Here is a 24107-nt window from a genome sequence, read left to right as displayed (position 1 = left end):
AGCAATCCAGGCAGAGGGGAGAGCAGAAAAACAAAGATGGTGAGAAACACTGAACACCAAACCTGTATAATTTGTGTGTGTGTGTGTGTGTGTGCGCGCGCGCGCGCGCGCGTGTGTGTGTGTGCGCACGTGCGCACGTACAAGGACAAGTACTGGAGCTGGATCTCTCCTTCCACCCTGCGGTTCCTGTGGCGTGAACTCAGGTCGTCGAGCTTGGCGGCAGATGCCTGTAGCTTCCCCCAAATAAAAATTGAAGGTCGAATTTGGTATTTGCGGTTTAATGACCCGAACGTGGTCATGTTGACTGGGACTTGTGGCAACTGCATTTGAAGCGAGTTGAGAGGTTTGGCTTTATATTGTCTATAATCCCAGGGCTGGGGAGGGTGGTGCTGGAGGCCAGCAAGTTGAGGCCAGCCTGGGCTACATAGAGATATCTTGTCTCAAAAACAAAGAAACAGAAACCTGGAGGGAAGGAGAAAAGGGGAGGGGAGGGGAGGGGAAAGGAGAAAAGGAGTTAGATTTGGGGTTAAGCCATGTCAGCATTCAATTGATGCAATCAGGGGAGCAAAGTATGGGTGGATAACTCAGGAAAGTCCAAACTGGAAAAACCAGCTTGGCCGCACAGCAACTGGCCGGTCAGTGTTCAACACTGAACAGCTGCTCTGTAGGAGGTGGGGCCTGGGGCAGGAGCACTTGATTTATGGTCTTTGCCAATATCCATATTATAGATGTCCCCCTATTCAGCAATGTCAAGAGTATAAAAGGCAGCAAAAAAGTGATTCCATGATAAGAAACAGTAAGTTTTGAGTGTGTATTGACCTTTGTTCTTAACAGAATTCAATTGGTTATCATTTATGTAATTTCTCTTTACTAGTGGCAATGTTTAACAGCCAGCTGGGAAAATACCTGGAAATTTCACAATCGAACCTTGTAAACAGGTACATTGGAGCTTGGAGTGCTCCACATAGCCTCTAGCTACCCTCCGAGACGCCAGTGAAAGGGCTCTTTGAACTTAGAGAAGAGCTTGGTCTGGATACTCTGGTCCCCAGATTGGCCTGGAGGAGACCAAATGCAGATCACGGTTGATTGACACCGAGTTGTGTTCTTTGCCTGCACTGGTAAGTTTGGCATCTGAGCCTCAGAACTAGAGGAGACACTTGGCTGATAAGGACGATTTTGTAAGTGTTCTGTCATCTGGATTTGTTGTTTCCATCCCAGTCCTTTTAAGAAGTCCAGATTTCCGGGCTGTGATCTGAGGAACCCCTCTTCTAGCCCCACCCCCAGAAGGCAGCTTTGTCAACGATATCTGAGTTAGGGAAGGGAATGGGGTGTAGGTAGTAGCCCCTGATCTTTTCTCTCAGCTCTTCCTCCACTCTGGGTCTTGTGGACATACCGCTTGTAACTGCTGTGGCCAGCCAGCACCAGCCCTCCCTCTGGGTGCTGCTGGCCTGAACAGGGACAGCTTTGGGTCGGCTGGCCGTGTCCCCCTTTCCTCTGAGGTTGACAGGAAGGTAGAGCTGGGCTCAGTCCCTGCTCACCACGGCTAGCCAAGTAGTCTTTCCCCTTCTGGAATGTTCGCAGGGCGTTTGTCTAATGGATGAGTCTCTCCCAGGATGACCTCTCTTAGCTGGGTTTGGAGAGCCAAGGGTGTTGAAATAAGATCCCTGTGTGTACACACACTCAGTCCTAATTCTAGCAAGAGCCTGTTAGAGCAGTGCCTTTTTACCCAGAGGGAGCACGGCTGCCTTGCTGCTTACTGACTCCACGTCCTTTTTATTTATTTCATTTGGGGTGCCCGCATGTCCATATGTGCACCATGTGCATGTTTGGTGTAGGATCCCCTGGAACTGGAGTTACAGATGGTTGTGAGCCATCACGAGGGTCCTGGGAATGGGTCCTCTGCAAGAGGAACAAGTGCTGTAAACTGCTGAGCTGTCTCTCCAGCCTTCACCCTCTTTTCTTCTTCTTCTTCTTCTTCTTCTTCTTCTTCTTCTTCTTCTTCTTCTTCTTCTTCTTCTTCTTCTTCTTCTGTTTGGTTTTTCCTGGATTTCTCTATGTAGCCTTGCCTGTCCTGGACTCACTCTGTAGACCAGGATAGCCTTGAACTCACAGAGATCCATCTGCCTCTGCCTCCCTGAGTGCTGGGATTACAGGCGTGTACCACCATCACCACTGGCCACCCTTTCTCTCTTCTTTTTCATTGCTTGTCTTTCTTTTGACATGAGGTTGCTTTGTAGCCCAGGCTAACCCTGAGCTCACAATCCTTCTGACTCCCAAGGGCTTGAGATTGTAGGCTTGAGTTACCATATCCCATGGTAGCTGTTTCATGAATAAAATTGTTATATATGAAACTGTACCCTCCACACTCTTTGTTGTTTGGGGTTTTAAGACAGGGTTTCTCTGTATATCCTTGGATGTCCTGGTCTCACTCTGGAGACCAGGATGTAGACTTTTTTTCTATATTTCTTGGTCCTGTGAGCCCACTACAGTGGTCTGTGTTCCTCCTAGCACTTCCCTGCTTAGATGGATAGGTGGTGGTACCTCCTTGATATCAGGAAGGGCAGACCTCCCTTGAAAAGTATGGGACCAAGGACCAGCAAGATACCTGGATACGCTTAGTTCATTACCCAGGCGAGGAAGCTGAGGATTTGGCAGATCCACTGCCTTGTTCAAGGTAGTGTGGTTGTTGAGGATGAGGGCGAGAACATGGCTGGGAATGACATTTTCCAGCGTCCATGTTGATGATGTCTCTGTCCTTTCTCTCCTCCAGCTTCTTAGACTATTCAGTAATGGTTTCCTGACCGATCACTTAATTAGACAAAGAAAGCAAAGGAAAAGAAAATTCCCACGTGGGCATTCGGTTTCCTGCTTCTTGACCAATGTTGCTGTGTACGCAGCTTTGGTAGCTTTATTCCGTAGCCCCCTCCTCTTGGTCAGCACAGAGCCCAGAGGGAGAGTGCACATGTAAAACCACTCAGACCACAGCCTCTGCGGCAGCCGGCAGCCGGTGAGGGATGGCACAGCTAGTGGGGAGGAGAGCCAGAGCTGGAACCCCAGGTTTCACTGAGATGGCTTGTAAAGTTGGCAACAGGCTTTGTTCTCCAGGGCAGTTGGCAGGGTTGCTCTGTACGCCAGAGGTGAGGGAAATGGCCCAGGGTCTCTCACAGCGGCGCTATTGTGCCGCCCTAGGTCAGAGAATCACTCTATCACTCTATCTACCTATCTACCTACCTACCACCTACCACCTACCTACCACCTACCTACCTGCCACCTACCTACCTACCACCTGCCTACCTACTACCTACCTACCTACCTACCTACCTACCTACCTACCACCTACCTACCTACCACCTACCTACCTACCTACCTACCTACCTACCTACCACCTACCTACCTACCTACCTACCTACCTACCTACCTGCCACCTACCTACCTACCACCTACCTACCTACCTACCTACCTACCTACCTACCACCTACCTACCTACCTACCTACCACCTGCCTACCTACCACCTACCTACCTACCTACCTACCTACCTACCTACCTACCTACCTACCACCTACCTACCACCTACCTACCTACCTACCTACCTACCTACCTACCACCTACCTACCTACCACCTACCTACCTACCTACCACCTACCTACCTACCTACCTACCACCTACCTACCTACCTACCACCTACCTACCTACCTACCACCTACCTACCTACCCTACCACCTACCTACCTACCTACCACCTACCTACCTACCTACCTACCTACCACCTACCTACCAACCTACCTATCTTTCCTTTCTTTTCTTTTTTCTGAGAGAGTCTCAGACTACTTGTATGGCAGGCTGGCTTGACTTTCTGACCTCCTCCCCCCTCCCCCCGCCCACTGCCCGACTTTCCTCCCAGATGCTGGCTTACAGGGGTACATCACCATACCTGGACTATTTAAGTAATCTAATTAGTTAACGTTTGTCCTGTATTCATTCCTTAAATGTTTTATTAATTTTATTTGGCGTGTGTTACATGCATGCACGCCCATTCACTTGCCAAGGCCTGCATGTGGGGGTCAGAGGACAAATCCAGGAAGTCAGTTTTCTCCTTCTACCGTGTCAGCTCCAGGAAGTGAACTTGAGTCACCATGCTTTGTGATAGCAAGCGCCTTTACCCACTAAGCCATTTCATCTACCTAGGGGAGGGGGAGGGAGAAGGGGGGAGGGGAAAGGGACGGAGGAGGAGTTAGTTGGTTTATATTTTTCTTGTTTGCTTTTCAGCTTGGGAGACAGAGTCTTACTATATAGCCTAGGCTGGCCTTGAACTTTCAGTCATCCCCCTGCCGTAGCCTTCTGACAGCTGCAGTGACAAGCATGTGCTGTTGTGTATGGTTGTGTTGATTTTTGATGTTGTTCACATTTGCTTGCTTGCTTTGGTTTGGGCCACATATGCCATCTCCGTTAGCCTTTGGCACCCTTCCCTCCCCAGCCCTTGTCTCACTCTAAGCTGAGCTTTTGAGCCTCTAGACCGCCCCTAGGATCATAGGGGTGAAACCATGCCTGGCTTCAGCCATGCTTTACAGATGAAGAAGTCAGCGCCCAAACAGATTAAGGTCCTGTAGCTAGATGGAGTCTTGAGCCCAGGGCTTGGGACCTGATATTAGCGTGGTAAACTGGGCTTCGTGACTTGATTTATTCTTCCTTCTAGTCTCCTCAGCTGTATTATGAGAATCATGTCATAACCAGCGGCGGGGTGAGAAGTGCAGCTCCATCACCCAGTTTGTGCCGGCTACCACAGTCGACACGGGACTGATAATGAGATGTCGAGCTAAGGCGTCTAAGGACCAGCTCAAGCAGGACTGTGCCAACTTTGTAATGGGAGTAGGAGGCTAGACGTGTGCGTTTAGTTTTTCCTTTTGTGCGCATGGGTGTTTAGCAAGCACCATGTGCATGCCTGGTGTCTGTGGAAGGCAGAAGGGGGTGTTGGATTTCCCCCCCTCCGCCCACCCCAGGACTGGAGTTACAGACAGTTGTGAACTGCCATGTGGGTGCTGGGGATGGAACTCTGGGAGCACCGGTACTTTTAGCCACTGAGTCGTCTCTCCAGCCCCAGGCATGCATGCTCTGATGCTGACGCCCTCTGTGCTCAGTGTTCTGGGGCCTAGCTACTCAAAGTGTGCTCCCTGGACCCAGCCACAAGCTCCTTAAGGCCTCCTGTTTCATCTTCTCCATCAGAACCTTCACTTTAAACAGCTCCACAGAAACCCAAACACGCAGTACAGTTTGAGCTGCGTTGTTACGGTTAAAAAAAAAAAAAAAAGACAGGGTTATGATGAAAACAAGTAACACGTGTGCTTCCCGTGCTGATTTTGGAAAGAGCAGCTAGGTCTTTAGTAATTGTACTGTAAACACCTCTGCCGAAATGCCTAATACTGCTTGCTTTAGGAGTTCTGGGAGCGCCAGAGACTGCTGGTACTTGGGAAGCAGGTCCAGAACACACATGCTGTCAGAGGAAAACAGTAGAGGGCCAGAAGGCAGCGTGGGCCAGGTGCCATCCATCCTCCCTTGTCCTCAGAGAGGCGGCCTCAGGCTCCCCCACCTGACAAGCCCTGTGAGGCTCCTCAGCTCCCCTCTGTACCAGCACATCTCGAGCCCTGGCTCCCAGGCCCGGATCAGGAGTTTGGAATGCCTCTTGCCAGCTGGCGCTACCTCCTTCTCCAGGCTGTTCTCTGGGCTTCTGGTTTCTCCTGCACTGACCTTGCAGCTTCTCCTCCTCCCCGCACCCCCCCCCCCCCGGGGCCAAGGCTGCTGCCAGCTGAGAAAGAAAGGCTCAGGTGCCAAGGACAGGGATTGGGAAGCAGAGGAAAATGGAATGCCCTGTAGTCTGTCTGTCTGTGGATGCAGCACTACTCTTGAGCCTTTGTCTTACTCGGGTGTCACTAGAGTCATCTTTGGGGTGGGTCCCCAGAGCAAGGAGGAAGGAAGACTAAAAAAACAGGTGCACGGCTCCCACCAGCAATCCCAGCACTTCAGAGGCCGAGGCAGGAGGATTGCTATGAGTGTGAGGCCAGCCTAGGCTACAGAGCAAGACCCGGTTTCATATAACAACAGCCAAACAGGTAAATTTAATCCCAACTGAATAGTGCTGGTAGGCTGACCAACCCTGGGGCCCTTCTGTATGTTTGCCGATCTCTCTGAGGCCCCGTTTTCCATGCGTATAGACATATTTTCCTGTTCGTACTGTCTGGTTTATGAAGGGTGCGTATCCAGTCTCTGTAGTTGCCCCTTCACCTTTCTACCTCTATCCTGCACCCCGTTTCCACCTTTCACTTCCCATAGCTATGGTTCCTCTCCTCTTCGCTCTCTTGTGCCCTTTCCCAAAGCCCAGCTTCTGTGGGGACCTGAAGGGCTGTGCTGATACAAACACAACTCTTGACCCCACAACTCAGGCCAGAACGGAAGCCCGACGCAGCAACCACTCAGGTGCTCTTGTGACTCCGTCCAGGCCTCTTGCCTCTCAGATATGCCAGCTGCCTCAAGTCAGGGAAAAAACAAAAAACAAAAAACAAAACCAGCTGGGAGGCCATGTTTGCTGAGGGAAGGCCAGGAAGGCATTTGCAAGGACCCAGCTTGTCACTCTGTCACTATGGAAGCTTCCTTCCACAGCACCTCAGCCTGTGCACAGGGGGTTGTGGCTGAACTGTCCTGTGTGGTCTCTAGGGCTCTGGGATGGAGCCAGTGAGGTCAGACTGTGAGTGTTTGGGTTTGTGACTGGCACATTTCCACTCCATACCATCAGCTATTGCGTAAACGGCGGCTAAAGGGCAGCAGGTACTGCCCTGAGCATTGTATAAAATGAAGTCATTTTATTTCATGGCTAGCCTGGGCTCGAGGCATCACTACAGAACCCATTTTAGAGGAAACTGGGGTATGGCCAGGTTAAATAATTGTCAGGTTTTTAAGGCGCTGAGCTGGGATTCACACCCAGGCACTGGGCTGCACAGACTTTTGTTTGATTGGTTGTTGTTGTTGTCTTGGGGGAGGGAGTTACAGATAGGATTTCTCTCTGGCTGTCCTGGAATTCACTCTGTAGGCCAGGCTGCCTCCCAACTGCTGGGATCAAAGGTGTGCACCACCTCGCTGGACTTGTTTGCTGTTGTTTTTAAAAGGATTTACTTACTCTTATTTTATGAGTGCTTTTTTGCATGTATATATTTTGCCATATGCATGCCTAGTGCCTTTGGAAGCCAGAAGAGGGCATCAGATCCTCTGGAACTGAGGTTACAGATGGTTGTGAGCCACTGTGTGGGTGCTGGGACCAGACCCAGGTCCTCTGCAAGAGCAGCCAGTGATCTTAACTACTGAGCTATCTCTCCAGACCCTCTTGTTTGTTCTCTGAGGCAAGGGCTTGGCATGTGGTCCTTACTGGCCTAAAATAATTTACTCTGTAGCTAGACTGGCCTTGAACTTGTGGGAATCCTCCTGCTTCAGCCTCCCAAGTGCTAGGATTACTGTTGTGTGCCACCACATGGCCCTTTCCCCCCTTCCTGTGCTGGAAATGGGATTCAGTGCCCTTGTGCATACTGAACAGTTTACTACTAAGCCACATCCCGGCCCCAAAGTCTATTCTTTTTCTATTACATTTATCGCACCTCTCTCTCTCTCTCCCTCACTCCCTCACTCTCTCCCTCCCTCCCTCTCCCTTCCTCTCTCTCCCTCCCTCCCTCTCTCTTTCTCTCCCTCCCTCCCTCCCTCCCTCTCTCTCTCTCTCTCTCCTTCTCTCTCTCTCTCTCTCTCTCTCTCTTTCTGTGGGTTTTCACGCACGCACGCATGCACGCACACATATACATGGCAGGGGTCAGAGGACAGTTTGCAGGAATTGATTCTCTTCTTATGCCGTGTGGGTCCCCAGGATCATACACAGATCACCGGGTTGAGGCAGGTGTGTTTTCACACTGAGCCATCTCGCCTGCCCCCACAGTTGTTGTGATCTGTGGCACTATGCTGGAGCCACTGTGTGTTGTGATTTTTGCGTGAAGCCCAGCAGACATGGGGAGAGGCTGAGTGATGGGTGAGAGGAGGCGGCCATCTCCCCTCACTCTCCAGCCACTGGTTGGAAGGGTACCTGCCGTCTCCTGCTGTCCGTCCAGCTAGCCTGCGGCTGCGGCTGGCTGCGGTTGTGAACTGGACCACTCTATCCTCGGCATCGTGGAGCTCCCTGGTGACTCGTGCCATTCTCCGACGTTCCCAGCGGCAGAACGCTCTGGTTTCACCAAGTGGCTGAGGATTTTCCCAGGCACAATCCCTGCTTGCAGAGCAAGCTCCCTACACACTGGCTTCTGCTCCAGAACCCAGATTGCTCAGGAGGGAGGGGAATGCTGCGGGACTGTAACATCTCCCAGGAACCACGTGGCCTTTTCTTGCCAGGCAGGAAATAAACGTTCGGTGCCCTAGCTATGTTCCTTCCACACCATAACCATATCTGATCTTTCCTTGTTCCTTGTCTGTTCTTCCCAGGCACACAGGCGTCTGGAAGATGCTCGCTGCGACAGTGTGCTTGGCCCTTCTGGGCTGCCTGCAGGCTCAGGAATTCAAGGGGCATGTTTCCATAGTCCTGCTGGGAGCAACCGGGGACCTAGCTAAGAAGTACCTGTGGCAGGGGCTATTTCAGCTGTACCTGGATGAGGCTGGGAAGGGCCACAGTTTCAGCTTCCATGGCGCTGCCCTCACATCCCCCCAGCAAGGCCAGAAGCTCATGGACAAGGCCTTGGAATCCCTCACCTGCCCCAAGGACTTGGTACCGAGCCGATGTGCTGAACTGAAGGACCGGTTTCTAGAGCTGAGCCAGTACCGCCAACTGAAGACAGCCGAGGACTATCAGACTCTGGACAAGGACATCGAGGCCCAGGTCCTGCAGGATGGGCTCTGGGAGGCTGGCAGGATCTTCTATTTCTCTGTGCCGCCCTTCGCCTATGCTGACATTGCCCGCAACATCAACAGCAGCTGCCGGCCACACCCAGGCGCCTGGCTGCGGGTTGTTCTTGAAAAGCCCTTTGGCCATGACCACCTCTCAGCCCAGCAGCTGGCTTCAGAACTTGGAAGCTTTTTTCAGGAAGAGGAGATGTACCGGGTCGACCATTACCTGGGCAAGCAGGTGAGCTGCAGCTTGGAGCGTGGCGTGGCGTAGCTGTGCTGTGTGGGGTGCCATGGTTCCGTCACCGGGAATTTACCGCCAAATTGAGCTAGAAAATGTTAGGAGTCCTCAGCCCTTGTGGCCTTCCTGAAGGAAGACAGGCGAGGTGGAAGGAGGGGAAAACAGTGAACAGCACACAGGACCAGTTTCTATCTCCTTGTCCCGGCTTCCCAGAGAGGGTATGTATTCCGAGTGCCCCATGTTGACCTGGCTTCTCCACAGAAGTGCGCCGGGGGACTCTGATGTCTGGATCTGGCTTTCATCTGGGAACGCTGTGGGAACTAGAATTGGCTTTTAAAAATCCCTCACCCACCTGCCTTTCTAGAATAAAAATCTTTTTCATCTTGAATTCTGTCTTGAGGCAGAAAGCTGATAACAACTTAGCACTGAATAAGGGAAGTGGGACCCCAAGTCCAAGTGTTTCAGTGAAGCCCAAGAAACGAGAGCTTGGGGTGATCTCCTGGAAGATACAGGTCAATGGCCAGTTCGCTCAGCACAGGCCTCAGAACTCTGGGCTCCTCAAGCCCTCGCTGTGCGAACAGAGAACGCCCTGTACCTGTCTTCTCTGGTACTCAGACTGCTGAGCTGGGCCTCATACTGGGTAGGCAGTTGACCACCTGGGCAGGTGTGCCACTTTGCATCCAGCCCTTTGCATTTGCCACAGTTGCAATCTCTAACTGTCCTTCCCCCACCCAGACCAGGGCCAGTCTTGCTGAGGGTTTGTTGGCCTAGAAGTGAAAAGGAATAATATTCAATGTATACAGTTTGAAGGTTTTCATGTCACAATTTTGTCACTAAATTATCTTATTAAAAGTTGATAGTCTTGGGGCTGGAGAGGTGGTTCATAGGTTAAGAGCACTGCCTACTCTTCAAAGGTCCTGAGTTCAATTCCCAGCAGCCACCGTGGCTCACAAACGTCTATAATGAGATCTGGCGCCCTCTTCTGGCCTGCAGGCACAATGGCGGGCAGAATACTGTATAATAAATCTTTTTTTAAAAAGTTGATAGTCCCAAAAAGATAGGGTTCACTTTTTTTCTTTCCTTTTTTTTTTTTTTTTTTTTTTTTTTTCTCTTTTGTACTGCAGATTGAACCTAGGGTCTCAGGCGTGTGGGGCAAACACTCTACACTGAGCTACAGCCACGGGAACATAGTTTAGAACACGTTCTTTCTTGGCTGGAAGCTGTAGGCCTTGAGTCTCTCTGCTGAGCTTTGAGGCCTGAGGTCTAGGAGCTGTTGTCCAGAGAGCGTTTCCCCTTTAAGTGGAGAGCTCTGGAGCTCGAGAGCCAGGGCTCTTCCCTGACCCCAGGAGAACCCGAGATGACCAGTGTTCCTCCGTGACAGGCCGTGGCTCACATCCTGCCGTTCCGAGATCAGAACCGCAAGGCCTTGGGTGGCCTCTGGAACAGGCACCACGTGGAGCGGGTAGAGATCATCCTGAAGGAGACGGTGGGCACAGAAGGTGCGTGAGGGCTTTGGCACCCCACCCCCACGGGTCCTGCTATTTGGTGGCACTCCAGGCCCTGCAGTCTGGAGGATCAGCCAGGCTTTTGTACCATGGCTTGGAGGGAGGAACTCTGTTGGTACGTGGTCTCCTGCTGTGTGGCTCTATCCTGAGCCAAACTGCAGGGTGCCTGGTGGCAAAGCCCAAGTTGTCATTGATGCCATAGGGGATATGTGGTCCAGTGACGTGCACCTGGTGCAGACACTTGAAACAGCTGACAAGTAGTACTGAAGGTTATCCCAGATGTGTGTGTGTGTGTGTGTGTGTGTGTGTTTCAGACAAGATCTCATATAGCCCAGGCTGGCCTCAAAATCACTACATAGCCAGGGATGGCCTTGAACTTCTGACCCTCCTGCTTCTATCTCCCTAGGACTGGGACTTATGTATGTGCCGCCACACCCAGCTAATGTGGATTTAATGCCAGTGTAATAGGGATCACATGCCAAGGGAAGCAGACAGCTGTGTGAGATGGTGGCTCTGTGCAGTGGTGCCAAGCGTGAGAGCTGGGGTGGCCTAGGAATGGTCTCCTTCATAGCACCTTGGACACAGTACCATACCGTTCTTTTAGAGAAGTCCAGTAATTGTCCCCACCTCATATAGCTATTGGGGACATGGTAATAGTTAGCTTTTAAAATTATTATTATTTTATGATGATGAGGAGGAGGAGCAAGAAGAGGAGGAGGAGGAACCAATGTTGTAAACATAGTGATGAAAAATTGTAATAATGGGCCTGGAGAGATGGCCACCATCTCACACAGCTGTCTGCTTCCCTTGGCATGTGTATTTAGTGCCAGAAGCTCTGAGTGGTAGGGTCTCAGAGAGGTATGAGACCCAGGCCAGGGTGGGGTGAGAAACTCCAGTATGGAGGCCACAGGCAGATGAGGGAGGCAGGTGGGGAGTGAGGGTCTGGAGGCTAGGCAGGGCTTCCCAGCCAGGCCTTGTCAGGCATCTGTCCATCAGGAGGTGCTGGGTGTCTGTCCTCCCAAGAGCCACAGCAGAGAACAGGTGCAGCCCCTTACTGTGACTTTACGTGGGTGTCAGGAGTCTGATGTCTAAGGGGCGTATGTGCTGGACCATGTCCTTGCTTCATCTGCAGAGCTGAGCGGCAGAGCTGCAGGTCCGGTGGGAGGCGCAGTGGCCACTCCTGAGCCAACCAGGGCAGCATCCACACCTCTTTCTGCTGTCCAGACTTGGACTTATCTTTTCCTGCCAAAGCTGGGAGACAGGGTCTCGCTCCCTCTCCCTGGAGTTCTTCCCTGTGCTCACCACAGGGCATGGGAGAGTCCGTGTGTGTGTGTGTGTGTGTGTGTGTGTGTGTGTGTGTGTGTGTGTGTGTGTGTGTGTGTGTGTCTCATTGGCTGTAATCCTCTTACTCTGACTTTCTCTTGCTTGCTTCCTTCATGTCTCGCACACCATCTGTGGAGTCTTTGCAAGGTCTCCGTGGAGACAGGGGCCAGACAGACCACAGCAAAGGTGCCTTTGAGAGTTATAGAATGGAAGCCAGAAGGGCAGACAGAAAGCCAGGGGGGGATGCCTAGGCAGGTGAACTTGCTGAGGCCAGCCTCCAGCTGTGAGACCATGGGTCTGAACAGCAGCTACTGGGGTGGCTTTGCCCAGAGATATAGGTCAGGGGCTACAAGGCTGCTGCAGCAGGTAAATTTCACTGATCCTGCACATCCACCCTGACACTCTCCTGCTCACTGGGAGAACAGGCAGCCAGGCCTCCTTGTCCCAAAGGCCTGCACCTCATAGGAGAGGCTGTTGTGTGGGACTGGTCCACAAAGGGGTGGCTTTCTTTCTTCCTTCTGATTTGTTTTGTTTGAGGCAGTATCTCACAGCGTAGCCTAGGCTGGCCTCAGTCTTACAATATAGCTCACTCTGGCCTTGAACTCACAGAAATCCTCCTGCCTTAGGCTCCCAAGGCCTGAGATTATAGACACGAGCTACCACTTCCTTCTTCTAGTGTCTACTTTTGTTGCAGCTGCCCAGTGGGTCTACGTCCTGCTGGGGTTTGGGACTTTGTGGTCTAGGCACAGGCCCAGAGCAGCCAATAATGAGAAATTGTGCTACCAGGCCCTCAGGCCCAGTAGGAGGGCCTCTGTCCTGGGCCACAGGGGCAATAGAATGAGCGGGCTCTGGGAGGGCAAGTCTTCCTGGCACCCTGAGGAGCTGCCTACAGAAGCTTCAGACCCAATCCTCCTCTCCCACCTACCTGACCAGAGCTGTAGTTAGTTCTGCCCAAGTGCCAACATCTGGGTGACAGTGGTGGGCTTGGGTGAATGTCATTCCTGCTGGCCTCAGTGTGGGCTGAATCCTGAGCCCTACAGTTTGAGTTTTAAGCAAAAAGACCAAGGTCACAAAGTCACAAGCACTGCCCCCCATGCCCCACCACTCTGCCCCCACCCCACTCCACCCCCTTCCACTCATGCTCCCTATGGGCTGCCCCCCCACTCTACTACTCATGCTGGGGGAGTCTAAACTGCACCCTGCATTCTGGGAGGGGAGGGGCTGCAACCCAGGTCTGCAACCCAAGTCTGTCATTTCCTACCCCTGCGCCCCCCACCCCCACCCCCCTGCCCGCCTGCTTTGTGGCAGCCATGAGAAAGGGACTTTTGAACTGCAAGGTCATTTGGCTTTTTCTCTCCCACCCCCATCCACCTGAGTGGCAGCAGTTTCCCGGGCTCCCTCCCCTCCACAGCTTCTGCCGCAGCAGCCTTTGGCTCAGTGGAGTTTGCTGCAGAGGCTGCTGCAGAGGCTGGGGGGCACACGGGGAGAGGAAGGAAGAAGCCATCCTTCAGGTCAGCAGCTGCTCTGCAGTGTCTGACCTGGGTTCTCCCCACAGGAGGCCCTGGGTCCCTCAGTGGGGTCTCCTGACACAAGAGCATGGGCAGTGGGCGTGACCTTGACCAGGTCGCCTGCTGCAATGGAGCAGTGATTCCAAATGGCTGTGCAGACAGAGGACTCAGGTCTTTGGTGACAGAGGTTCAGTATGTTCTGGGATTTGAATCCAGCCTCTAGGTCATCAGAACCCAAATTTCTAACCACTGTATTACCTATCCTCTCAGGCCCTCAGGAGGCACTCTCTAGACCAACCCAGTTTGTTTGGAAGGAGGGGAGGGGTGGGGGTGGGGACACCACTCTCCAAGGCTGTCCCTGCTGGGGAGTGTCTCTGTCCAAGCCCTGGGGAGAGAAGTGTGATGCTTGTTCGTCTCTAAGAGTTAGAGTAACTGCCCAGTGCCTCTCACCAAGGGACCTAAACACTCCCAGGTGACACCAGCTGTCCTGCCTTCCGTCTGCCCATGTGACATAAGGTGCTGGGCACTTGCTCAGCAGAGCAGTGTCCCTTCCAGACCATCTGCTGTGCTGTCCTCAGTTTGAGCTGGGGTGGCTGCAGCCTCGTGTCCAGAGCAAGAAGGAGAGGCCCACCAGCAGTCAGTGTCTCTCCTCCGCTCTGACTTTCCTTATTTTCAGTGATTCCCCAGAGACACTGGTAGGAAATGCAGGTGGCTTTTAGTTGTTTTTTTCCTCTTTGTTTTGTTAAAAATATCTTATTTTTGCTGGGACCTCAGCGTCTCCCACAGCACTCAGAAGCATGGGAGGCGATCACCGGTTCAGTGCGGGAGACGTGACCCTCGATTCGTTCTCTGGGTGATTTTCTGTGTTAAATTGATAACGTCCATGGGTGGACTTGGCAAGCAGATGCCCTCCAAGTTCACAAGGAGAGGAGTGATGTTAAACCGCCTGTGCCAGCCAGTGTTGGCTTAGCGGGTGACAACCTGCAACTGATCTCTAATGCTCTTTCTCCTTTCTTCGTTAGCCCCCCATCTGTATCTCCATATACTGACAATCTGCATAATATATTTTTAACAGCTCTATATTTTTGTTAAGTTCTATATATATATCACAGAATATGCAGTATAAATTCTATAACTAGGCATTTTGGCTGTTTCCAGTTTTTTGCTATTTTAAGTAGTACTTTCTGATTTCTTTCTTCTGTCTGTTTTTCTTTCTTTCTTTTTGAGATCAGGTTTGTATTCTCTAAAATTTATCATTTTAAGTTTGTGACTCAGTGCGTTTTAGTATTTTTGCAAATATTGTGCAGCCATTCTTTACTGCTAGGACACTTATGATCATTAACTTTTCCCCTTCTAGTATATTTCTACAGTGGACTCACTGGGCCAAAGCTGAGGAGCAGTTCCAAGCAGGAGCAAAGCCGTGGCCCACTTAGACTCTGCGCAGTTAGGAGCTGAGTTCTCGGGGTCTCTCTTTCATTTGGCCAAACTACTTGCCTTCCTCTTTTCAATGTGGTGGGTTTTGGCTTGCAACCCTTAATCTAGCAAAGGATGGGCATAGCCAGCAGAGATCCCCTTTGGGTGGGGGTAGGGGATCGGGTAGGGGGGTGGGGATGGAGCCAACCAAGTTCCCCACAACTGGCAGTTCCTGTGCTAAGTCCACACACTGAGTACCATGCCTGGCTGCCCACCCTAACGCTCAGCTGCCGAGCCCTGGGCACAGCCTTTTTCCTTCACATGTGGCCCAGGGCACAGCCCTGGTCCTTCATAGCTGACTGGGTTGGGAGCAGAGCCCATAAATCCATGAGCTGTGCTAAGCGCAGGCACCCCCCCCCCCCCCAGAGCTTGAAGTGAAGGAATAAAGGAAGCTCTCATCTGCTCAGCAGGTAGCAACCTCTAGGCATGCAATCTCCCAGAATCAAAAAGCAGGTGGATAAAAATAGGAAAGGGGCCACTCAGGGATTTAGGAAATTAATGAATAGTAAGCAGATAGCGGGCTCTTAAGGACTCTGCTGCTCTCTCTCCACCAAAATTTCATCTGCTCATGAAGCCATAACTGTCCCCTCTTTGCTTAAATCTGCTCTAATTTATTGATCTTTGCCAGGTATGGGTTTTCATGTTTAAGCATCTCCGAAGCTGGGTTTGTCGTCAAGGGTGCCAGGCTGAGCCAGCAGCCAAGGCTATAATTAGTCATGTTCAGATTTCAGGCTTGGTAAAGTCCATTGTCCCTCGCGTTGTGTCTCCAGTGACCTTTCAGGGACTCCCAGGTGTCACGTCAGCGCTCTTGAGAGTCAGCAGATTTTAAGTGGACACTATTATGGTATCCTTGTACTTTTCTCATGAAATGCCAACTACATTTTAAAAGAATTACTTGATGTGTATGAGTGTCTTGCTTGAATGTATGTCTGTGCGTCACTTGAGTGCCTGGTGGTGCCCGTGGGAGTCACAAGAGTGGGTGTGTCTGATCACCTGGAACTGGAAGTTACAGATGGTTGTGAGCCACCATGTGCAGGCTGGGAACTGAACCCTCGTAATGCTGAGCCATCTCTAGCTCCCCTATAGCTATATATATATATGTATATATGTAAGTATATATATATGTATGTGTATGTATATATGTGTGTGTATAAAGGATTCCGTTTGTTTGTTTGTTTGTTTTAGACAGAATCTCACTATGTAGCTTTGGCTGTCCTGGAACTCACTCGGCAGATCAGGCTGACCTCAGACTTACAGAGAACCACCTGTTTTTGTCTTTCGAGTTCTGGGATTAAAGGCGTGCGCCACTACACCTGGCTCTATTTTTATTTTTAGCTGTGTGTGTATGTGTGGGGGTTTGTACATCTGAGTACAGTATCTTTAGAGTCCAGAAGAGAGCTTCAAACCCTCTGGAGCTGGAGTTACAGGTTGTTACAACTGAATTTGGATTTTCTGGTAGAATGGCAAGTGCTCTTAACCACCAACCCATCTCTCTAGCTCCCTCAACTGCCTTTTAAAATTTCAGTATGTCTAAGTAGTATGTCCTCCCAGCAGGCCAAGTTCTGAAGACTTGGGGTGTCTGCTCAGAACAAGTGTGCTCACCTTCACAAATCTAAGTTGGGATTGACTCCCATTTATCCTTTAGATTAAATGTTAGCTATATTCCAGGTAAAATAATGCTTAGAAAATACATGCAACATAAATATAACTATGTAATAAGAAATACAGTTTTTAATGTAAGCTTCTATTTTTTTTTCCCTTTTTGGGAATGAGCCCAGAGCCTCAAGCATAATAAACATTTGTCCACTGCACCACACCCAAGCTCTTACCAGTTCTTTACTTTGAGAACCCTTTAGTGTGTTTTTTATTTATTTATGATTTATGTGCCTGTATGGGTGTATGCATGCCACGGGCACACATGTGGAGGTCAGATGATAACTTGTGGGAACCAGTTCCTCTTTCCATGTTATGGCACCTGTGGATTGAACTCAAGTCATGAGGCTTGTGAGTAAGCAGCTTTCCCAGCCTCCTGTCAGTTATTTAAAAGTACTGTGGCATCTCTTATGTGTGTCTCCCTGGACTCTGTTTCCCAGCCTCCGTTGCTCCCAATTTTGAGTGTGCTTAGTTCTGTTTGTATGTTTGTACACTTGTGTGTGTACGTCTGTGTGCACATGTATGTAAACATGTGTGTAATGGAAGTTTTGGTTTCTTTGTAAAGTCAGTTATGTTATGTAAATATATTTTTGTTTTAATCCCAAGTGTGGGATTTTAGTTTGTCCATAGCTGATAATTGTCTCTTGAGGGGCGTGGTCTTTACCAGCTGCTAACAGCTGCCTAGAGCGGCACAGAGAAAGGCATGGTCTAGGACTCTCGGGCAATAAATAGGAGAGCCCAGAAAGAGAGAGAGAGAGAGAGAGAGAGAGAGAGAGAGAGAGAGAGAGAGAGAGAGAGAGAGAGAGAGAGAGAGAGAAAGTGTGGCATGTAGCAGTTTGGAGAGACCAGAGACAGACAGTGTGGTGCACAGAGAGAAACGGTTCTGCACAGCAGCTTGGAGGAGGCTACTTGCGCGTTTGCCATTGGCAGAGACTGGTGCTGTTCCCAAGCAACTCTATTGACCCTAAACAGCCGGGTGAAGTAAGGGATCTGCACCCCCTCTCTCCCTAACTTTCTTTCTTGTACGCAGGGTTAAGGGGTTGGTGGAAGGGAGTATAGGCTTCAATACCTTAAATAAAATAGAGGGGTTTTGTGTTTGTGTATTTGCTTGTTTGTTTTGGCATCAACATGTGTCCTTGTGGGGAGCCAGGTGTCTTCCTCACTCATTCTCCACATTATTTGTCTCGAGTTAGAGTCTCTGTGTGGCCATCCAGCTATTCCTAGGGATCCTTCTGTGTCCTCAGTGCTGCAGTCACAGGCATGCGCACACAGACCCACACGCAAGGACACAGACAGACACGCGCACACACACAGACACACAACACACACACATGCATACACACAGACATACAACACACACAAATGCACGCACACACAGACTCATACATACACACATACACACATACACACACAGACAGACACGCACACACACAGACACGTATACACAGACACATTCACACACACACTCAGATACACACATACAGATACACACACACACAGGCACACAACACACACACATGCACACACACACAGAGACTCATACACACAGACACACACACACAGACACGTACACACAGGCACATACACACAGGCACATACACAAACACATTCACACACACTCGGATACACACACACAGAGACACAGACACAGACACACACAGATACAGACACACATGCACGCACACGCACACACACACAAAACTTTTTATGCAGGTGCTGGCAATCTGAACTCAGATCTTCATGTGTGTGTCTCCCCTGTCTCAGCCAGCACTTGGTTCTCTTTAGTATTGTCACATGTGTCCCCATCCTTAGACAATACACAGCCTGATTTCAGAGAGGAGCCGTACACTGTACGTAACTTTTTGTTTGCTTGCTTCTCTTTTGTGGTGCCGAGGTTGAAGCCTCAGGCCTCATGCATGCTAGGCAAAGCTCTGCTGCCAAGCTCCACCCCAGCCTTCTTCCTACCTCTTCCTCCTGCCTCCCTTTGCAAACTTCAGTCTGTTCCCTACGCTTACTCCACCAGCTCCTTCCAGTCTGTAACTACCTCCTGCCCAATCGCTAACTTCAGTGATTGTTACCTACTGAAATTCTGTTCGTGCGAGCCAGTTTAGAGCCTCCTTATTTATTATTATTATCATTATTATTATTATTTTATAATTATTATTATTTTACTCTTCTGAGTGTGTGCGTGTGTTTGAACTCACACGTGTGTATGCACATGTGTGTGCTGGTACCCTGAGAGGCCAGAAGAGGGTGTCAGATCCTCTGGAGCTGGAGCGGCAGGCAGTTGTGAGCTGGCTCATGCAGGCATTGGGAAATGAATTCTGATCTTCTGTAAGAGCAGCAAGTGCTCTTAACTGCAGACCCATCTCTTTAGCCGCACGTCCTCTCTAGATAAGCTTCTACTTGGTGAAGTTGGTGCTGTCTCCTTGTGGTGTTACGTGTCAGGATGCGTGGGCATCCGTTCCTTCTGTGGTCTGTTGAATGACAGGGGCAGCACCTTAAGTAGCAGGCACACAACACCTTTGTCCTCGCCGTGGGCCTCGGGTGCAAGACATGAAACGGCCAGTATCAAGTGGGCTAGAGAAGAGGCAGGCCTGCAGTATGGGAGGCCAGAGCTCCCGGGTGCTCAGAGCACACAGGAATTAGTAGGCTACATGGCAGCACACACGGGGCACAGCATTTGGTAAGTGACTGTTCTTGGTGCTGTGCTGTTAGGTTCGCTGTGTGACTGACATGGTGACTGGACCGGATGTTTGCAGGTTGGGACATCCAAACCCATGACAAGGGTAGAGTACATCTGAGTCCTGTGCTGTGACACTTGTGTCCGTGGTGAAGTCATGGGTGATCAGGGCTTACATGCCTTAGTCCTGGCCCTGGTCACATGACTCCTTCCCAAGTAGAGCAGGGGTAAGCAGGTACTTGCTATATGGGACCTTCATGGTACAAGAGTAAGGCATGTCAGTTACTTGGTGTTTACCAGGTCACAGGTGGCTAGCTTTGGGCTTGGTGTTCCTAGGCACAACCTCTGACCTTCACCCTGGCCCACCTGCCAGCCAGACATCTCCACCTGGATGCCTTCAACACATATGCCACATGCACGGTTTCCTTTCTGCCATTTGTTCCCTGCCCCGTCTTCCCATCTCTGAGTGTTACCTCAGGCTGCCCTGTTGCTTAGGCCCAGTTTGAGGAGCTGCCTTTGCTCCTTCCTTTTCTCCTTTTGCTCACACTGTCCTCTTCTGTTGGCAAGTCCAGTCAACTCCAGACTGAAGGAACTCAGCCGCTGCTCTAGCAGGAGCCTAGCCGTCTCTCCCATCTTTTCCTGCCTCCACAGCCCCACCACATAGCAGGCCAGGGCTGCCCTGCTCCCCTGTGGGCATCCAGGGGCTTCCCGCGGAACCCAGAACACTGTATTTTACCTCACCCCACAGGACCCCACCTCCCCTTCAGCCTCGTCTCCACTGTCTCTTTCTCTGTTCTCTCTGTCCAGCCCGAGCAGGTCCAGTCTCTCCTCCTCCAGGCTGTGCATTTGAGGGTCTCTTCATCTGAAATGCCTGTGGTCTCAGAGGAGCCTTCTGCGACCCTCTGACACAACTCACTGTTTCCTCTTTTTCCTTCCCCTTTCTCTTCTCCTTCCTGTTTCACTGTGCCTTGGCTAAGTGTACTCTTGCGCTGGGCCACAGCCCTGTTTAGTAGTAGGATACATGACCAGTCAACTAAGTAGCCGCAGGAGGAGGTGGCTGGCAGAGCCAGCACCTGGTCCTTTCCTGGCTGTCCTACCCTCCTCTCACCCTGACCAGATTGCTCCCCCTGCTGGCCAGCGCCCAGGGAGGGAGGGCATGGCGAGGAGGCTGCCCAAGATCCACAGATGTTTCTGCTGAGCCCAGAGACTAGAACCTTCCCACACAGATTCCTGAATGGGCCCAGTGGGAAGATCCCTTCCTTTAGAGTAGATCTCTTCTTTCTTTTTTTCTTTCTTTCTTTCTTTCTTTTTTGTTTTGTTTTGTTTTCGTTTGGTTTGGTTGTTTTGGTTTTTTGAGACAGGGTCTCTCTGTATGGCCTTGGCTGTCCTGGACTTGCTTTGTAGACCAGGCTGGCCTCGAACTCACAGCGATCTACCTGCCTCAGGCTCCTGAGTGCTGGGATTACAGCGTGCACCACCACACCCAGCTAGGGTAGCACTTGATGAAGGGAGACTGTCCCACCATCCCCCTTGCTGTTTCATGTTGAAGTTTGCTGTGGCACACCAGGTCATGAGTTTGCTGGATGGAGGAATGAGGATGCTGGGACAAACCATGGGGTAGGTTGTCTTACCACCTCAGGGACCCTCTGACAGCCCTCCTGTCACTCAGGTCGGGCCAGTTTCTATGAGGAGTATGGTGTCATCCGTGACACACTACAGAACCACCTGACCGAGATCCTCACGCTGGTGGCCATGGAGCTGCCCCACAACATCAGCAGCTCAGCTGCTGTGCTGCAGCACAAGCTCGAAGCCTTCCAAGCCCTGCGGGGGCTGCAGAGGAACAGTGCCATCCTGGGCCAGTACCAGGCCTATAGCGGGCAGGTGCGCCAAGAGCTACAGAAGCCGGACAGCTTCCAGAGCCTGACACCAACCTTTGCAGGTAGGCACCCAGCTGGCATTGCTGGAACAGCAGAAGCAGCTGTTCTATCCAGCGCCCTTTGCAGCATGGTAGCTGGGAATGCAAGGCATCTTTACAAGAGTACCCAGTGCATGGTGATTACCACTCTCTAGGCCTTCTGCCGGCTTAAAGCTGGGGTCACCAGGCCTACCGAGATGGCCCAGCAGCTACGAACACTGGCTGCTCTTCCAGAGGACCTGGGTTCAATTCCTAGCACCCACATTGCAGCTTACAACTGTCTATAATTCCAGCTCCAGAGGATTGGCACCCTCACACAGACGTCTGTGCAGTGAAAATACCAATGTACATAAAGTAAAAAAAAAAAAAAAAATTTTTTAAAGCTTCAGGTTGCCTACTTCAGCCTCCATTCAGTCCCAGAAAGTCTCCCAAGGGCTTGCCTGTGGGGCTCAGATAGGTGCCACATTCATGGGTTGTGTATACGGTTTCCATGACAAAGTCCGAACCTCTGTCCTGCCATAGCTAAGGAGTGTTTCTGTGGACTGACACCACACTGGCCAGTAGATACCTGCTAGGGCCACCTGGAAAGTTGCAGAAGCCTTTGGGGAGAAAGGTTGGTTCTTAGCAGATAGAGACGATGGCCATGAGACAGGCCCCACATTTAGAGCCCATTTGATGTGCCAGGCAGCATATGTCGCACATCTCGCTGAGCCCTCACACACCCAAAGGCAAGTGCAGTTAATTGTCTTTGCAGGAGAGGACACAGAGGCAAGGTGAAAAGGCACGAGCTCAGCCAGGCTTGAGTCTGTGTGTGTGTGTAGTATGTCAGCGCCTGGCTTCTGTGACTGTGGCATGCACACATCCCTCCCGTTCCACGGACTCGTTCACCTACTCCCCGTCCACCCGGCCTGCACTCACCTGTGGCCTTGTTTTGGTACCCTGGGATTCACACAAAGAGAACTGCCCTTCCTCAGGGCACTGCCCTAACCCATCGAGACCCAATATGTCTCCCATCCCTTTTGCCCTACCAGGGAGCCTTCCATGGCAGGACCCAAGCCTCGTTAGACCAGGCCTCTCAGAGGGACCTCAGGGTGCTCCTGCTATGGCTATAGAATTAGCCCCACAGGGCTGTTTCCAGCCCTGCCTGAGAAGAGGCTGAAGGCACCACAAACCGGGGCTTGGCAGGGGCATTGGGTGCATGGTGGCCTGCATAGCCAACTCTCAGCCTGTGACGTTGCTATTTGCTCTTTCCCCACCTCAGGTGTCCTTGTCCATATCGACAACCTGCGCTGGGAGGGTGTTCCTTTCATCCTGATGTCCGGAAAGGCCTTGGATGAGAGAGTGGGCTATGTTCGGATCTTGTTTAAGAATCGGGCATACTGTACTCAGAGTGAGAGGCACTGGGCGATGGGGCAGAGCCGGTGCCTGCCCCAGCAGATTGTCTTCTACATTGGACACGGCGAGCTGGGCCACCCCGCCATCCTGGTCAGCCAGAACCTGTTCAAGCCCTCCCTGCCCACCCAGAGCTGGAAGGAGGTGCCGGACCAGCCTGGCCTCCACCTTTTTGGTCGCCCTCTGTCTGACTACTATGCCTATAGACCTGTGCGGGAGCAAGATGCCTACTCCACCCTCCTGTCTCACATCTTCCACGGCCGGAAGGAGTCCTTCATCACCACAGAGAACCTGTTGGCTTCCTGGGTCTTCTGGACTCCCTTACTGGACAGCCTGGCCCTCGAAGTTCCACGCCTCTACCCAGGGGGGCCAGAGAATGGCCATCTGCTGGACTTTGAGTTTAGTGGCGGCCAGCTGTCCTTCTCCCACCAGCAGTTAGAGGTGCTACTACCAGAACTGGGATCGGTCCCAAAGCCCAGTGACTTCCAGGTCCTCAGGGCCCAGTATAGAGATAGCCCACTGATCACAGCCTGGCCAGAGGAGCTGATCTCTAAGCTGGCCAGTGACATCGAAGCCACCGCAGTGCAGGCGGTACGACGTTTTGGCAAGTTCCACCTGGCACTGTCAGGCGGCTCGAGCCCCATAGCCCTCTTCCAACAGCTGGCCACAGGGCATTACAGCTTCCCCTGGGCCCACACGCACCTTTGGCTGGTTGATGAGCGCTGTGTCCCTCTCTCAGACCCAGAGTCCAACTTCCAAGGCCTGCAGGCTCACTTGCTCCAGCACGTTAGAGTACCCTACTACAATATTCACCCCATGCCAGTGCACCTGCACCAGCGGCTTTGTGCTGAAGAGGACCAGGGCACCCAGACCTATGCCAGCGAGATCTCAGCCCTGGTGGCCAACAGCAGCTTTGACCTGGTTCTGCTGGGCATGGGCACTGATGGGCACACGGCTTCCCTGTTCCCACAGTCACCCACCGGCCTTGATGGTGATCAGCTGGTGGTGCTGACGGAGAGCCCACTCAAGCCACACCAGCGCATGAGCCTCAGCCTGCCCCTCATCAACCGAGCCAAGAAAGTAGCAGTCCTGGTCATAGGGAGGGCAAAACGCGAGATCGCCATGCTGGTGAGCCGTGTGGGCCACGAGCCCAAGAAGTGGCCCATCTCAGGTGTGCTGCCTCTTTCTGGACAGCTGGTTTGGTACATGGATTACGAGGCCTTTCTGGGATGACAGGAGCATCTTGGTCTCAGGCACTCTCAGGCTTTCTCTGACCTGCCCAGCATACCCTAGCCATCTGGAGCTTTGTGCCAGAGTCAGGCCCCAGAGAAGGGAGGTCAAAACTGCCCCAGTTTCCTGGACCCCCCCCCCCCAAGTCTATGTGATTACAGTGCCTAGGCGTGGAAACACAGACAGGAGAGAGCTAAGGCCTCTAGCACTTACATGTCAGAGTCTACAACGCACAATAAGACAGGGAGAGCGCTCCCTGCTAAGGAACCAGAGTGGTGTGCCAACA

At 51.6% G+C, this 24107-nt stretch overlaps 1 protein-coding gene across 5 annotated transcripts in view; it reads left to right on the top strand.

Moving 5' to 3' along the window:
• The window catches only part of H6pd (hexose-6-phosphate dehydrogenase/glucose 1-dehydrogenase), a 28739-nt gene extending 4897 nt beyond the window's left edge, over positions 1–23842 (top strand). For 2 of the 5 annotated variants that reach the window (XM_051172156.1, XM_051172160.1), the window contains exons 2-5: positions 8503–9139; positions 10521–10638; positions 20954–21223; positions 22461–23842. In XM_051172156.1, the coding sequence (XP_051028113.1) occupies positions 8503–9139; positions 10521–10638; positions 20954–21223; positions 22461–23824 (2389 nt within the window). In that variant the 3' untranslated portion in view covers positions 23825–23842. Of the gene's footprint in view, positions 1–629; positions 1179–5952; positions 6105–8502; positions 9140–10520; positions 10639–20953; positions 21224–22460 lie in introns of those variants that run through there. The other 3 variants (XM_051172158.1, XM_051172157.1, XM_051172159.1) reach the window with 3 other exon arrangements.
• The last annotated feature ends 265 nt before the right edge of the window (positions 23843–24107 follow it).

The sequence above is a fragment of the Acomys russatus genome, chromosome 29, assembly GCF_903995435.1.
Source record: "Acomys russatus chromosome 29, mAcoRus1.1, whole genome shotgun sequence".
Lineage (NCBI taxonomy): Eukaryota > Metazoa > Chordata > Mammalia > Rodentia > Muridae > Acomys > Acomys russatus.
The sequence above is the reverse complement of the archived record's forward strand: the minus strand, read 5'-3'. Positions and strand labels throughout refer to the sequence as shown.